Source organism: Aplidium turbinatum, chromosome 16 (assembly GCF_918807975.1).
Source record: "Aplidium turbinatum chromosome 16, kaAplTurb1.1, whole genome shotgun sequence".
Classification (NCBI taxonomy): Eukaryota; Metazoa; Chordata; class Ascidiacea; order Aplousobranchia; family Polyclinidae; genus Aplidium; species Aplidium turbinatum.
The window spans coordinates 6119826-6134425 of NC_137487.1; the positions used below are offsets into that span (position 1 = coordinate 6119826).

Sequence of the window (14600 nt, forward strand, 5' to 3'; positions counted from 1 at the left end):
TGATCAAAAATGTTATACCTGAAAACAAAACAAGGTTATTGGAATGTAGTCTACGCGTGAACTTTTCTGTTGGGTATGAAGGATTTAAAAAAAACATTTGCCTAAAGTTATAGGGCTCAAACCCAGTCACTGAGCGTTACGGGAAATGAAAAGATAAAACTACCAAGCTTTCGGCACTATAACTTAGGTAGATTTAAGCGGTATTTTTTAAACAACTAGCTTTAACCGGGTATTGAACCAGGTTTACATGTTTGAAAATCGAACGCCTTATTTGTGTGTCATCCCAACTAATCTGATGGTCCAGAAAACCGAATATATTCCTCTTCAGTGAAAGAAGTCACTTTACCTGGTTCAGATCTGGTAAAGATCTAGTCAGATAAGAGTGGTTGTCTGGGTTAGTAGCATACCAGATATTCAATTTTATTAATCAATATTGCATTGTAGTAGCTACTCACAATTTCCTGTTCCATTTCTTCACTAAAGTTAGAAACAGTTGTTTCCAAACGATTGTTGAACCAAAACTCTAGTTTAAAAGTTTTATGCTTTCATTTTCTTATTGAATTTGAAATATTTAAATACCCTAAATTTTTATTTTTAATCAATTTTTTTGTTTTTGTTTTAAACTCTCAAAAACTAAACTGCTACAAATACATAGAGATGAGCAGAATCCTAATCTTGAAGATCACTTCTTCAAGATCACTTTTGTTTTGGTGATCTTGATCTAAGATCACTCATGGCCACCTGGAGATGCGGCCTGATTTGTCACATTTTGCAGATTTTGATTACAGCTACTGCTAGTGCTTGACTGACATTTTTTGAGATGTTTTTACTTTTTGCGATTTCCTAATGACATAAAAGTTTTTTGTTGCCCTGGGGAAGCAGTAGCAAATGAGAAAAAGTAAGTTGAAAAACGCAAAATCAGACAGTTATTGAAAATTAACAGTCTGACTAAAATCGCCGAAATCAAATTTTCTTTGTTTTTCAACATGTGAGGATGTTAAAACCTATTGTGTCATCCGGGAAAAAGAATAAAGAAAGCGTAAAAATCTAATTTTTAGAAAAATTTATTTAAACGTTTGCTAAAAGTTAGAAAAACCGGGAAATTTCTGCAAAATGTGACAAATCAGGCCGTATCTTTAGGTGGCCATGGATCACTTTATTGTGTGATCTTGATCTTGAAGAACAATAAGATCAAGATCACTTTAAAGTTGAAGTTTACTTACAACAAGATAGATATTTTTCAGAACTTATACTGTACAATGTAATTGCTGGCAATCACTAACATAGCCACTGTTAATATGATATGTGTCCAAGAAAAGTCGGTTTAAAGTTTCAATAATTTGGTCAGAATTGCCATTTCAAAATTAAAACAGTTTTCTGAGTTGGTCAATAAATAAGTCAACTTGCTTATATTCTTTCTGTTGACGTACGACAAAAAATGATTCAACTTTGTTCACAATTCTATTTTGTGAACTCTAAAAAAAACGTTTGCTTTCCTTGACCCAATTTTAAATTTTAAAAAGTTTAGAATGGCGGTGCTAAAAGAACTGGACTCCACTGTATAGTCGACTTCGGTCATGTAAAGTAGTCTAGTTGATTGCAGCAAATTAATCAGACTAATATACTGAAATGGTTTAGGGTCTGAGTATAAACAAATATATTGAATGTGGAAACATGTGCTGTCTCTTTTTTGTATAGCTTTTGCAATATTTGTTTTTGGACGATTTATCTGACCTCTGACCTTTGAACGTTTTTGATAGCAGACAACAATATCAAAGTTGCCAGATGGGTAAATGGTGCAATAAATATTGATATAATCCAATGAAAGTTGAAAATACTTAGTAACATCAATTAAAGCTTTACCTTAACCCTAACCTAAACCCTAATTCAAATAAACTAGATATAATTTGGTGGAAAATGATGCAGTTCAAAGGTGTTTTCTTTTTTAATAAATGCAAAATACCAATTGAAAATTTTGTGACTTTTTTGTACTGTAATTACTCTCTGCCTTGGGTGTGACGCTGCGATTCTAGACAAACTACGGCAACGATTGATAGGCCTAATAGCAACAGCCACTAACTTATTACAATTCTTAGGCCAATGATCGAGCAGTTAAAAGCAACAGTTAGCAATACCAACTACTTTTAACCGGGTTGCTTATGTAAAATTCAGGTTTTTTTTACAACATCATTGATCAAAAACTTCATTCTTTCAAGTTTAGAAAAAGCGATCTTTAAAGTGATCTTGATCACGTTGTTTTGGTGATCTGATCTTGATCTTCAACATCACCAAACCTGGTGATCGTGCCTGTCTGTGAGTATACAACACATGTAGACCAGCTGCTCATTGATCATGGAGTGAAAGAGGTGTGGAAATATTGTGTTTCAGAAACGTACAAATGATATTTTGTTATTATCACATCCCTGATCTACACCTAGTGAAGTTTTCCATAGAATCTCTTTAAAAGCTGGGAAAACCAAAAGATTTGGAAATTACGAAAAATACTTTTTCAGTCACAGCCTCTTTGTGCGGTCGACATTCCTCTTGTTACATTGTGGCACTACAATAGTACAGCAGTCAATCTATTGGTTACAGGACATAGGTACTATTCCAGACAGCCAATTAGCCGTTTTTTTACATTGATTCATCGTCTAATCACTGTAAAAAACGTAGCCTGTGCGTAATTTGATGGACAGAACTTGTTTTCTCCGCAATGGGGTTAATCGTGTTAGTTTTGACCCTTCGATATTGGCATTGTTTTATAAAGTTTTAACGTTTGACGTCAAGGCAATGTCATTAGACGTCTTTTCAACGTAAAATAGGTGCTAAAGAGACCTTGGTAAGTTTCGAAATAGCTCAAGGTGGTAACAGCTCCATTAGAGATGAACAAAAAATCAATAGGAGAATTCGCGATAATCCAGTGAACAATTTTATCGTTTTATCGTTGATCAAACGTCCAACGACAACGATTGAACACAACGCGAGCAGCAACTATGCCACTGGCAAAGTCAGGCGTACTTCAAGTACTGTCACAGCCCAATCGAAATGTTCGTTCAGGAAAATGTAATTTGCCGCGTCAATTCGCCGTAATTAAACTTAGCTTACGGTAGCCCAGCTGCAGAAAAGTTCAGTTAACTTACAGGTGAGGGTAGATGTTTCCATGTGGTAGCCTTTACAGTTAACATTGGAACAATTATTTCTACGCTATCAATTAATCAAAACGAAATGGGCTACAACACAGGCATATTGCAATTTGCTATTCAGTGTTGGGTAGAGAGAAAAGAATAAAAGTTTCGCTGGCAATGCAGTGGAGGAAGCCCATTTCATGCACACGTTCAAACCAAAACCAAGTAGCTCAATTTTTTATTTTCTTACCTATTATTTACTGCAACTAGTTTATCTTTTTCAAGCTTTGATGCTAAGTTACTCTTTTTTGTTTATTGAAATTTTTTCAAAATTTTAGCTATTTTATTTTGTGATTAGGTACAATTTTTGACAAGAAGCGCGAAAAGTGATTCACCATAGAGGCTCCACAGTTGCAAGGAACTTCAGTGGAGAGAACACAGACATAAGAAACAGCAAAGTCTTTTTTTTTAATTGCTTAATTTTAAACATCAAGTTAAACGCTATAGTATTTTTAAAATCTTTTTGGTGGTTGCTACAGCTTAATTTTGTAAATTAATACAGAATGAAACCTTAGGATAAACGAGGAAACGTCCCAGCCTGAAATAGGCTACACAATTCACAAGATTATAACTTGTATTGATGAATGCGTCCATTTAGAATGCGTCAGTACAAACTTTAAAAATATTTTAACTTTTTTATTTAGGTATATTTAAATTTCTACTTAAATTTTCTTATCAATGTATGGATTATGGAAATACAAGATAAACACAATTTTATTTAATGGCCCTCAACTCCCTTGAGTACGCCATTGCCCATCACAGCTAGGTTTCTAGAGATGGTTCAACATTGAATTTGAAATCATTTTCGATGACATCAGAAGGATTTCAACATAATTTATTGATTTTTTTAAGACGTTTTGAATAGTCATAGTTGTATAGTAGCTAATCACGGTAAGATGTAGGCTACAGCTTGAACGGAGGAAGACTTCAGACACAGCACATAACCTAACCTGGGCTATCCATTTTTAGATTTAAAATTTGTAGCAAAGCCGCAATTATTCTGCATGCCATTTATATAATGTATCACATCTATACAAATAATGGCCATAAAGTTGTTCTGCCATTTTTGTCATTTTCATCAAAGAAATTTCAAAAACCCGTCCGACTTGCCTCTCATCTTCAATTATAACAGTGTTTCTTAAACCTCTTTCGCTGCTCCCGAACCTCCGTTATTTTTTTTTGAAGGTCCACTTCTCATCTAGCCTTGCTCTCAGCTATTCTACAACGTCCTTGCAACCAAAGTATCCCTGGCCTAAATTCAATCCCTTAACAGCCTATGGTTTGATAACCACTGTCTCATTATAAACAAACCTAAGTTATGCCTTTGTTATCACCGGAATAGGTTAATTTTTAACATAATTTAGTTGAGTGAAAAATGCTTTGGATATGGTTTTACAATATGAATTACCAAGCAAAGCGAGCAGGAAAATTTTGCATCAACACAAAAAGTTTTACATAATATACTTTTTCTTGTTTTTGAGGGATACGTGATCAAGTGCCCCCTTTCCCCAGAATTCGTTACTGCTTGTAGAAAATGCATACTAATAAGCTACTGAAGTAATTACCATCAAGTATGCGATACATCTAACTGAGAGGCCGAGAGGTCATTGAATACAAGTGTGTATGTGTGAATGCAAAATTCTTCCTAGAAAGATGCAAAATTACCTAGAAGTTGTAGAGAATTCTTTGTCCACGGTAGCCTAAGCCCTAAGGACACTTCTCGACGTAAATTCGTGTTCCGTCGTTCAGAAGCACTCCAATAGGTTTGTTGTGTGTGCTGATTATGACGTAATTCTGAACACTTCTTATTTTTCTGCAGCTTGGTGTTTTCAACTTGTTAATAAACCGATGTCATGCACTTTATCTGAGTTAATTTACAAGCATGGATGATTACGGGTTTCTCACAGGAGTTCCAAAAAGCGAGGAAATCGAAGACAATCCAACTAGCTTGATAAACGCCAACCATAACCGAGATTCAATAACTGGAGCTGAACAACTCAACACAAAAAACAAACAAGAGATTCAGTGTTCAAGCAAAGTTTTAAAGCGTGCCGATTCGAAAAAGGAGAGGCGAAAAGTTCACTGGTGGTCAACACTCTTTGGATTACAGAAGAAAGAAAAAAAAAACACTGGAGTTGCAAACCAATTGAAAAGACACAGTTCCGATGCTAACCTAGTTAGTCGTCGGGATGGTAAAACTGCAGCAAAATTAAATCGAGCTAGAAAGTGTAAAAGTGTGCTTGTTGATAGCAGTGTTGAGATATTTGACGAAACAAGTTTTTCCCAACGTTCTCACAGAGACTTTGCACTCTCAGCATGTCCAAAGTTGTCTACAACTTCTCCAACAAAATGTCAATCTGCAGACTATGCCAACACTTCAGCGAACCCCACGGTCAAGAGCAATGTTAAAACCGAAAAATCTTCCACAAGTGATAACGATCAAAATGTTTCGTCTTCTAAAGTATTAACAACTAATCCGTTGAAACCTCTTGATGCTTCATCAAAAAATAAAATTTGTAAGCAAGATTTGGATGCGCAAAAACCGGATGACAAAATCAAATCATCACTTCGCAAAGATTTAAAGTTTCCAACTAACGTAGAAAGTACTGAGAATGCCGATCATGAAACAGAACAAAATCAAGCAAAGATATCCACAACCAAGACTTCAGAACTTGTTAAAAGCAACGAGCAACGCCAAGAAGCTTTATCTCAACAAGAAACTGAAAAGTGCCACTCCAAAGTTCGCCGTTCAAAATCGCTGTCAATATTTAAAAATCCTTTCAAGAAAAAAAACAAAGAAATCAGTACAAAATGTCCCGATCAAGGGCTAGTGAAAAAAGATTTATCCAAAACAGACTTTTTAGCAGAATTGCAGCATAAAGTTGAAGCGAATTCTTGTGAAACGATAAAGGGATTCAATGTTTATGAAAAGTATCCCAAAAGAAAAGTTGAGCAAAGAAAATTTCTAGTTCATATCCATACCAAGTAACGTGATAGCTATAACATTTTCCATGAATTACGTTTTTGCACTTGTAGAATGTAGACTGTTCGTAATCTTAAAAGAATTCTTAAGTACAAAATGTACAAATTTTGTTGCATCACGTAAAAAACTAATGATAGACTATACTCGTTGCAAGCACTGAAACACCTGCTACTGAGAAATATCGCACAGTATATTACGTATAAATCATATAACTAAAAAAGTTTGACATTATAATTAGAACAAGACATTATAATTAGAACAATTAGAACAAGTACTTCAATTAGGACTATATAGATGTAAAAAATTATTTTCAAGCTTTATTTTTTGTTGCAGGGAAGAAATTCCTGTAAAGAATGGAGTCCCGCAATGGGACGCTTGCTCGTACCAATACGCCACCCAGCGGCCACTTCTAACCAAATCACAAACGTTTGATGCAAGATCTCTTCAGCCCAAGATGAAATTTATTGAATCTTCCTTTATAGGTGCGGGATCACAAGCTGGTCAAGAAAAATCAAGTAAAGTATTTAATAGTTTTGCCATTTTTCTGCTAAGATAAGCTTTTCAGAATTATCGTTACTTGAAAAGCATGCATCCTGCTTACACCCGCCAGCCGATCTTACCACCAGGTCTCGCCGAACATCCTTCACAAATGTACCGGTTGGGCTTACTGCGTGAAAGGGTGATTGCAAGCTAGATATCGAAAATGGTAAATGTCATACAAAACGACTCTTGCTTGTATTTCCAACATGGATGAAAATTTTTGTGTAAATCCGTTTTTGATTTTTGAATTAGCTTTTTCTTTTGATATTTCAAGGTGCTGCAGAATAATTGCTATCTATTTGCGATGTTGTTGACTAAAAATTTCAACCTAATAAAGTTATATACGCTTAATCTTTATTCCAACCGAAACAAATGTAATTTTGCGAGTTTTAGTAACTAAAACACCAACACGCCTCGTTTAGATGTCGCTCTTCCTTGCTCAACTCAATGCTCCACTGCTGTCAATTCATGCGAAACAAAGTCACGTGGAAACGATGCTCAGCAGCGCCAGCATACGGTAGAAGTTTCAATCCATGCTGATGCGAACCACGAGGAGACCAAGTCAGTCAAGTTGCCAATCTATACATTTACCCAGTAGCGTAGCCAGGAATTTTGAAGGGGGGAGGTTTTCGCCTAAGACGACAACCAGCGGCGGAGGGTTTGGGGGGCCTCCCCCAGAAAATTTTGAAAAATTACATTGAATTTGGTGCATTCTAAGAGCATTTTCAACAAAAATGTGGGTATGAATATTCCTGAAAAATGGTACTGTCCAGTGGCATAGCAAAAGGATAAAATCATGTTTTCTTCGGCATTTTTCGGAAATAAAGCTAAGTCTCTGTGTTTTCTTGTTTCTAATTCCTGGCTGAGATGTTTGGTATTGGCAAAACTCGCTCTTTTAATGCAAATTTGTTTAAAATTAGGCAAACCTTTTGTAGACTGAAAGCATCATTCTCAATATTGTGACGTCACACACGTGCCAAAGGGGGGGTTGTAACCCCCAAACCCCCCCCCCCCCCCCTTGGCTACGCCACTGCATTTACCTAACGTGAAATAAAGATATTAATTGGCTGTTGAGTAGTTATTGTCTGTTACTGTGTGACGGCAATTTTGGGGACAATGCCGTTTGCCGCAACTAAGTTTTTATTTGCATTTTCTACTGTTAGCCTATATGCTATTTTGCAACAGCAAATCAATGCTGAGACCTAGCCTAATTACTACCGGTACATAATTTAGTAACCTGTTGTTGGCAAGGTACTGTCATTTTATGATTGCATTGTGGTCAGCTGTGGAACTGGCGTAAGTATTTAAGCAAAATTTCAAAATCCATTAAAACTCATTAACTGTAGCCTAACTACTATCATATAGAAATATGGATGATGCATAATATGAGGATCGATGAAAAACTTAGGAGCCTGCAACATTTTTTTTTTCTGACACCAGTGGCTCTCTATTACGATTGCTTATTATTTCAGTAAAGGATCTCCAACAAGTGCAAAGAAAAAACTTGAAGATTTATTCAGGAAACTAGACAAACAAAAAGCAACCAAGGCACAAGAAAACGATCAAAGTGTGTAATCTAACACATAGCGTAAGAAAGATTGTCTTGAAAGTTGAAATATGATGTAAAATGGTAAAAATTAGATGCATTCATATCGAAATACTTTAAAAGTTTTAAAATGGTTGGCATACTGGCTTTAGCAAGTCTGATAAAATTGCACACAAAACAGAAAAATACCAAACTAAAGTAACACATGAGGTGACCTGAAGTTTCAGCTTAGTTCATGGAAGGAACGATTATCCTGATAATAGTTTGATGTTTCAAGGAAAAACAACAGATGTTTCCTCAAAAAATCAAAACAAGTCGGTTTCCCATGAACGGTCAGTTTCGTGCGATGAGATGTTATTTGGAAGGTCTTTTGTACTAACTGGAAGCGTGAGTTCTGAGGTAGAAAAAATATTTTAATATCATTGCTAAATAAATATAGGTAATTCAGGAGCTAGAAAACTTTTTGTTTGTAATCATGTTTCGAAAAAAAAAAATCTGGCAATCAACGGCGGGTCGTCTGTAATCTACACCCCAGCCAACAAAACAACAAAATTAGTCTTTATTGCATTCGTTCAACGTTTATTCGTAATGAAATAAAACATGTTTAAAACATGTTGATACAAAAGCTAACAAACGTAGCCGATTGGCAAGTGCGCAAGTACAATTTTAGCTCAGCAGCAACAAAATAAGCGATTACAGTAGATATAAAGGCATGTTATGGATTTACAAAATTTAAATTTATTTGTTATTTCTTTTGTAGATGCCCGATGTCATCATACAGAAGCATCCATATCTTGCTGAGTCATCTCCAGTGCGTCATATGGCGCAATGCTTACGTCATGCCATCGTCAGTGGAGTTCCAAACCAATTGTCGCCGACTCGTACAACTTCTACCAATCCCTTTGCAGAAATTGAAAAATGTTTAAACAAAGAAACCAGCTCAGAACTTTTCACAGCGTCACCTTCCAAAAAAGAGCGACCCAGAACAAATTCTGCTAAATCGACTCCTTCCTCTCATCCGAGGCGTTGTAGGAGTGACTCTGATCTCTCCTCCTTTCATGTAACACCCATGAAGCTGTACGACAAATACAAAGTTGCAGAAGGTATAGAGATGGCGCAGAAACTACCTTCGTCATTCATTTGCAAAACTACTTTTAATTAATTTTAAATAATGACTTGTTATATCAGAAAAAAGGCGGTATTAACACGTCTTATTTGTTTGTACCATCAGGGAAAAATTTTTATTCTGCGTTAAGACCAAGGTTTGCTAATAGATACTTAAAAAGCAAAACGTTTCCTTCAATTTATGCATATAAGCATATTTTTGCTGGCAATTAAAGTATTTGCAAATCTTGAAATAGAATTGGAGATATAACTTGCAATGTCAACACTTTTGCTTTTTTCTAAATACAATCTAGTTGAAGGTTAAAACCCGACCTACTTGTTTCCTATAGTGATAATAAAACACCAAAAGAAAAACAATTATATGTGCAACTGTGTGGCTTTAGGCCTACAGATTTTTTTGTCCATATTATATTATCAAATTAAGTTCAGACGAAAATATATTGAAATCACATCAAAGGGTTTAGTTTAAAACTAAAATAGGCGCTTCCCGGACTATCATGTAGACCTGTAGAGAGTAACCAGGTCTAGTTCTTAAATATAAACCGATCAATCGCTTCGGATTCATTGTCAGAAGAACACAAAAAAGTGTCAAAATGTCTGCTTTTACTTTGGCAAGTTCACTCTCAAATAGTCGAAACTTTTTTATCTTCAACATTATCCTACTTTACAGATTCTTACAGTGGAAAACGAATTCTTCGGTAAGTTCTCCTGAAATCCTCTGAATATTGCTCTGACATGTATGGCAATAGCTTACGCAAACTGAGAATATTTGACGTTTTTATGGATGAATTCGTAAAGCAAAAAGAAATTTCTTGCGCCTACACAGCGCCATAACTACACTATCAACTCTAATTTCAAGTTAGGTTGTGGGGTCCTAAAACTTCATTCTGTTGTCATTTGCCAATTTTTCTTTTTTTTATCAGACCAGTTGAGTGCAGCTGACTAGACCCTGGCTAATCAGATTAAATTAATCATTCAACACTACTCAATCATTCAAGCGTACTTAAAGTTATGCGTTCCTCTATGTTTATTGTAATGTAAGCTTGTTGTGTACTGTACGATCATATAATCTGATTGTCAAGTAAACTTACTTTACTCTCTCTTTTATAATTTTTTGTCAAAATTTTCAGTAGCAGGAGTGCACGAACTGATAGATTACTGAACAGAATGCGACACAGAATCCAACGATTAGAGAAACTGAGCGACATTGCGACCAACTCAGCAATACCAAGATCAATTTCAACATCAGAGGTAGCCTATATATCAATACTCGGCTAATGGACCTCAGTTTGACTAACATAGAAAACAGGTGGTTGTGTCTTAGCTGGACACTTAATGCCGTGTAGGTAAAGATGACAATGAGCTACCTTGACTTTCTTCCGCATACTTAATCTTCAACCACCAGATACGACAAAATTGGATGCAGGAAACACAAGCTAACGATCAACGAAATATGATTTTCTCAAATCATTGAACTAAGCTTTTAACTGCCTTCACTTACAAGGTTGCACTATAAAAAACATTCAATACAATATTAACTTTCGTGATTGTTTTTACAGCTCACAACTGACAGTTCAACAGTCACTGACTCACAATCTTCGGCTGTTTTGTTGGTTAAAAACAGTTGTCCTCAAAAGTGTCAAAAATATGCCTCAAACGACGCGTGTGGAACGTTTAAACAACATTCAGCAACGTCTTTGAAACAATTCAAGAGACTGATTAATCACCAACTAGAAAAAGGAAAGCACAAAAAGATCTCTATAAAACAAGCTCCAGCAAAACCACCGAGGAAAACCCTCACGCCACTTCACGTTGAAACAAAAAGTGATTCCACTTACGAAAATATTTGGACAACGGGAGAGACTTGCATCGAAAGTTTTCCTATCAGAAAAACGGAGCACCAAAGCAAACAATTATCTTCACCAACAATGCACAAAATGAACACCTTTAAAAATAACACAAAAGTGACTTATTCCGCGGCTAGCATCAGGCCAATATCCTCCACCGCTTCAAGTGTTACTGAATCAACTCAAACTGTTGTACCAAAATGGTCTCAACAAAAAGTAGCAGATGTAGCCTTATTAAAACATGATACCTTTTTATCCAGCACTCCAGTAAAGGGATACTCAAAGCACGCTTTGAAAGCACTGCAAGGAACGCAAGGAACTCTACCAAACCTAAATCCGCTGAACAAACCACAGTGCAACAAAAAAGCTTCTGAAATTACACATGCCCCGCAAAGTGCAGACAATCTTCAACCATGTAGGATATCTCTTTCGTTAGAAAATACCTACGAGTCAGAAAGTGATGCGGATTTTTCTGAAGAGCAAGACACACTTTCTCCGAACCCAAGTTTAATGCCAACTGCATCAGATTTCTTTCTGAAGTCTTTAGTAGAAGAATCGCAGACGGACGAGATAAAAAACACCATGTTAACAGAAATGAAAAAAGTAAGCACCAAATACTCTTCAAGTGATCTTCTTGCGTCGATGACTGCAAACCCAATGAATGGATTTGATGATTGGAAAGAGGCAATGCCTTCTAGTTGGAAATCTACAACTAATTGTCATGGTAGCGATCACGGTCACTCTCCAGAAAGCGATGCAACGTCACAAAGTACTTTAAAAGGAAAGCCGGATTCAACAAGTCTATCTAGTGAAGACACGTTAATGAATGAGTTCGATGCTGACATTTCTTCAAGCGACAATGAGGTGGCTCGATTTACCGCCAAATTAAATTCTACGCCCGATGTTGCGAAACCACTGGCTCATTACCCACAGAGCTATGAACAAGCAATAGAATACGTTCTTCCTTACAGTGATGACGAAGCAAGTCATTTCATGGAATGGGACTGTGAAGAAACTGATTTATAACAGAATCGATACACCGAAAAAATTCTTCAACACCTAAAGGAGCCGAACAGGAGGCTGGCTTTGTAAAAAGGCAATAAACATTGCGCCAATTGTTTAAAACTCTTGTTTTAACAAATTTCCTTCATTAAAGATTTTTAAGAGCCCATACGTGTTTTGTTAGAAGACACTGCGAGTCGTTGTGTTGGAAGATATTAAATGTTTATTGAAACTACCTGAAACTTTCTGGTCATATTTAAGCTCTTGAAACGTTCAAAAAGGTTGTCTATTATACAACCTTCGTAACCTGTCACTTAGCCTACCGTACCGTCTCTATTTTTACTCAACAGAAAAACCTTGTAGTTTCGCATTGTGTGTTCACTTCTCGCAATGATTTTTGAGTTAGGGGCTGTCCAGAAAAAACGTCCTCATAAAGTTATAAAATAATGCCCCCACACCTTTGTCCGCACTGTGCAAACCCCCTACCTGCGGATGTCTTTTAAGGACAGCCCCTTACTGTACTCCGAGTTTGCGTTACGTGTGCAGTTAGGCCTAGCTATCAATGAATAGTCTATCAGCTTCACTTAGAAGGTCGTCAACTTAACAAGTAATCATGTTTAGCCTATCTATAAAAGGCACCCATGAAGCCGCAGGGTCGGTTACAGAGTGAGGTTTTCCGATTGTTGTTGCCGGGGAATTATTCCATTCACTAGGTGCCGCTGAATGGAGAGCAGTCCTGAGAAGGCGTTGCTCAAGCGCACACCCCGAGAGTCGAACCAGCGCCAAATACAAACCGGGACAAGATAAACTTGCTGATAGGCCTATATCCAAAATATGTAGTAATTTGATTGTAATTCAAGTTATAGATCTACTTTTTTGTTTAACTTTTTAAATGCAAATGGTCAAAATTTTCAATAAAAAATTAGCTGTGATGGTTACAAGATAAAGAATATTGACAAACAATAAACCAATTGAAAAAATGAGCAAAGTAGGCTATCTACCCCACGGTAACCTCAACATTCTAATATCCACACAAAGTTTTCGGATGGATCTACACTACAGGGGTTCTCAACCTGGGGGCCATGAGCCTTTTTCAAGAGGGCCATGTAAAAATTTGAAAAAAAATAATTTTTTAAATTTATCATCTCTAAGTCCACTCCAACACTATAAGCTATAACAAAAGAAATAAATTAAAATTTAATAATTATGATAGTGTGTTGTATTTATAACATTTTATCATTCTAACTACCGGTTACTGTATAAACAAGTTTTTTAATTAAAATGACGTTTCTTAATTTTTTCAAAAGGATGAAAAAATAGGGGGGCCATGATTTTTCAAAATTTTCAAAGTGGCCACGGTGTAAAAAAGGTTGGGAACCCCTACACTACAGTCCTACAAAAATACACAATATTATTATTACATCAAATGCAGTTTCTAGTCTCAAAAAACATTTTAAGGTTGTTTCACCATTATTAGGGATCATCAGAAGGTTCTTATTCAAATAGAGTTCTGTCTATTCGAAGAGAACCAATCAAACAGAACTCTATTCTATTCAAACAGAACCTTCTGATGATCCCAAATAAGGTGAAACAACATGTGGAGGGTTTCATAGACAAAAGTAACTGCATTTGATGTAATTTATTCTGCTTGGCGTTTAGCACTTTTTTTGTAGTAAGTTATTGATAGTTAAATATTTTTATGATATTAAAGTCTATCTTAAATCCTAGTGAACTTTAAGAGGTCTAAAAACGTAAAAATGGTAACATCAGATATTCAATTAAATGATATCTGGATTCTGGATAATTCTTTTTTACATTAATTCAACGTCTGCAGATGTTGTATCGAAATAAAAATGATGGATTTTGCTGATTCCGGGTTGTTGTCTTTGAAATGAATGCTATTGGTCTTACACCATAGACCTGTGGAAGATTGTGCTGTGTAACTGGACTCAGGAGGATAGCAACATTTTCAGAAAATGCGGAGTTGGATATATTGTTCAACTCCACTAGTCTGGCTTAACCCAACATAATCAATTTTAAGTAACTTTAGTAACCCAGACTCAACTTTTAACGTAGCTCCCAAAGTTTTATTAACTGCATAGTAATTAAGATTTACAGAAAATACTTGTTTTCACAAAAAGCAAGCGACAATGCAACGATCCCAGACAGCACAATCCGTCATTTTTACATTGATTCAACGTCTGCACACGACCAATCAATATAAAAACGACGGATTTTACTGTCTATGGATAGATCAAGTTGGTTAAGCAAAACTTGTTTGTTGAAAAAGATGATGTAAAGTTTTCGACTAATTAATATGAACGATACTTCTCACGGCGACTTTCAGTTGGTAATCTTTTCAATGGCCATTT

General features: G+C 35.9%; 1 protein-coding gene across 1 annotated transcript; it reads left to right on the plus strand.

Moving 5' to 3' along the window:
• Positions 1-5067: 5067 nt before the first annotated feature.
• LOC145785955 (uncharacterized) lies at positions 5068-12333 on the plus strand. The gene is made up of 9 exons (XM_082597648.1): positions 5068-6170; positions 6502-6683; positions 7131-7269; positions 8181-8275; positions 8532-8653; positions 9015-9357; positions 10050-10077; positions 10510-10630; positions 10939-12333. Exons 1-9 carry the CDS (start codon positions 5068-5070, stop codon positions 12250-12252), a joined length of 3447 nt encoding a protein of 1148 aa, XP_082453774.1. The 3' UTR covers positions 12253-12333.
• Positions 12334-14600: the final 2267 nt, after the last annotated feature.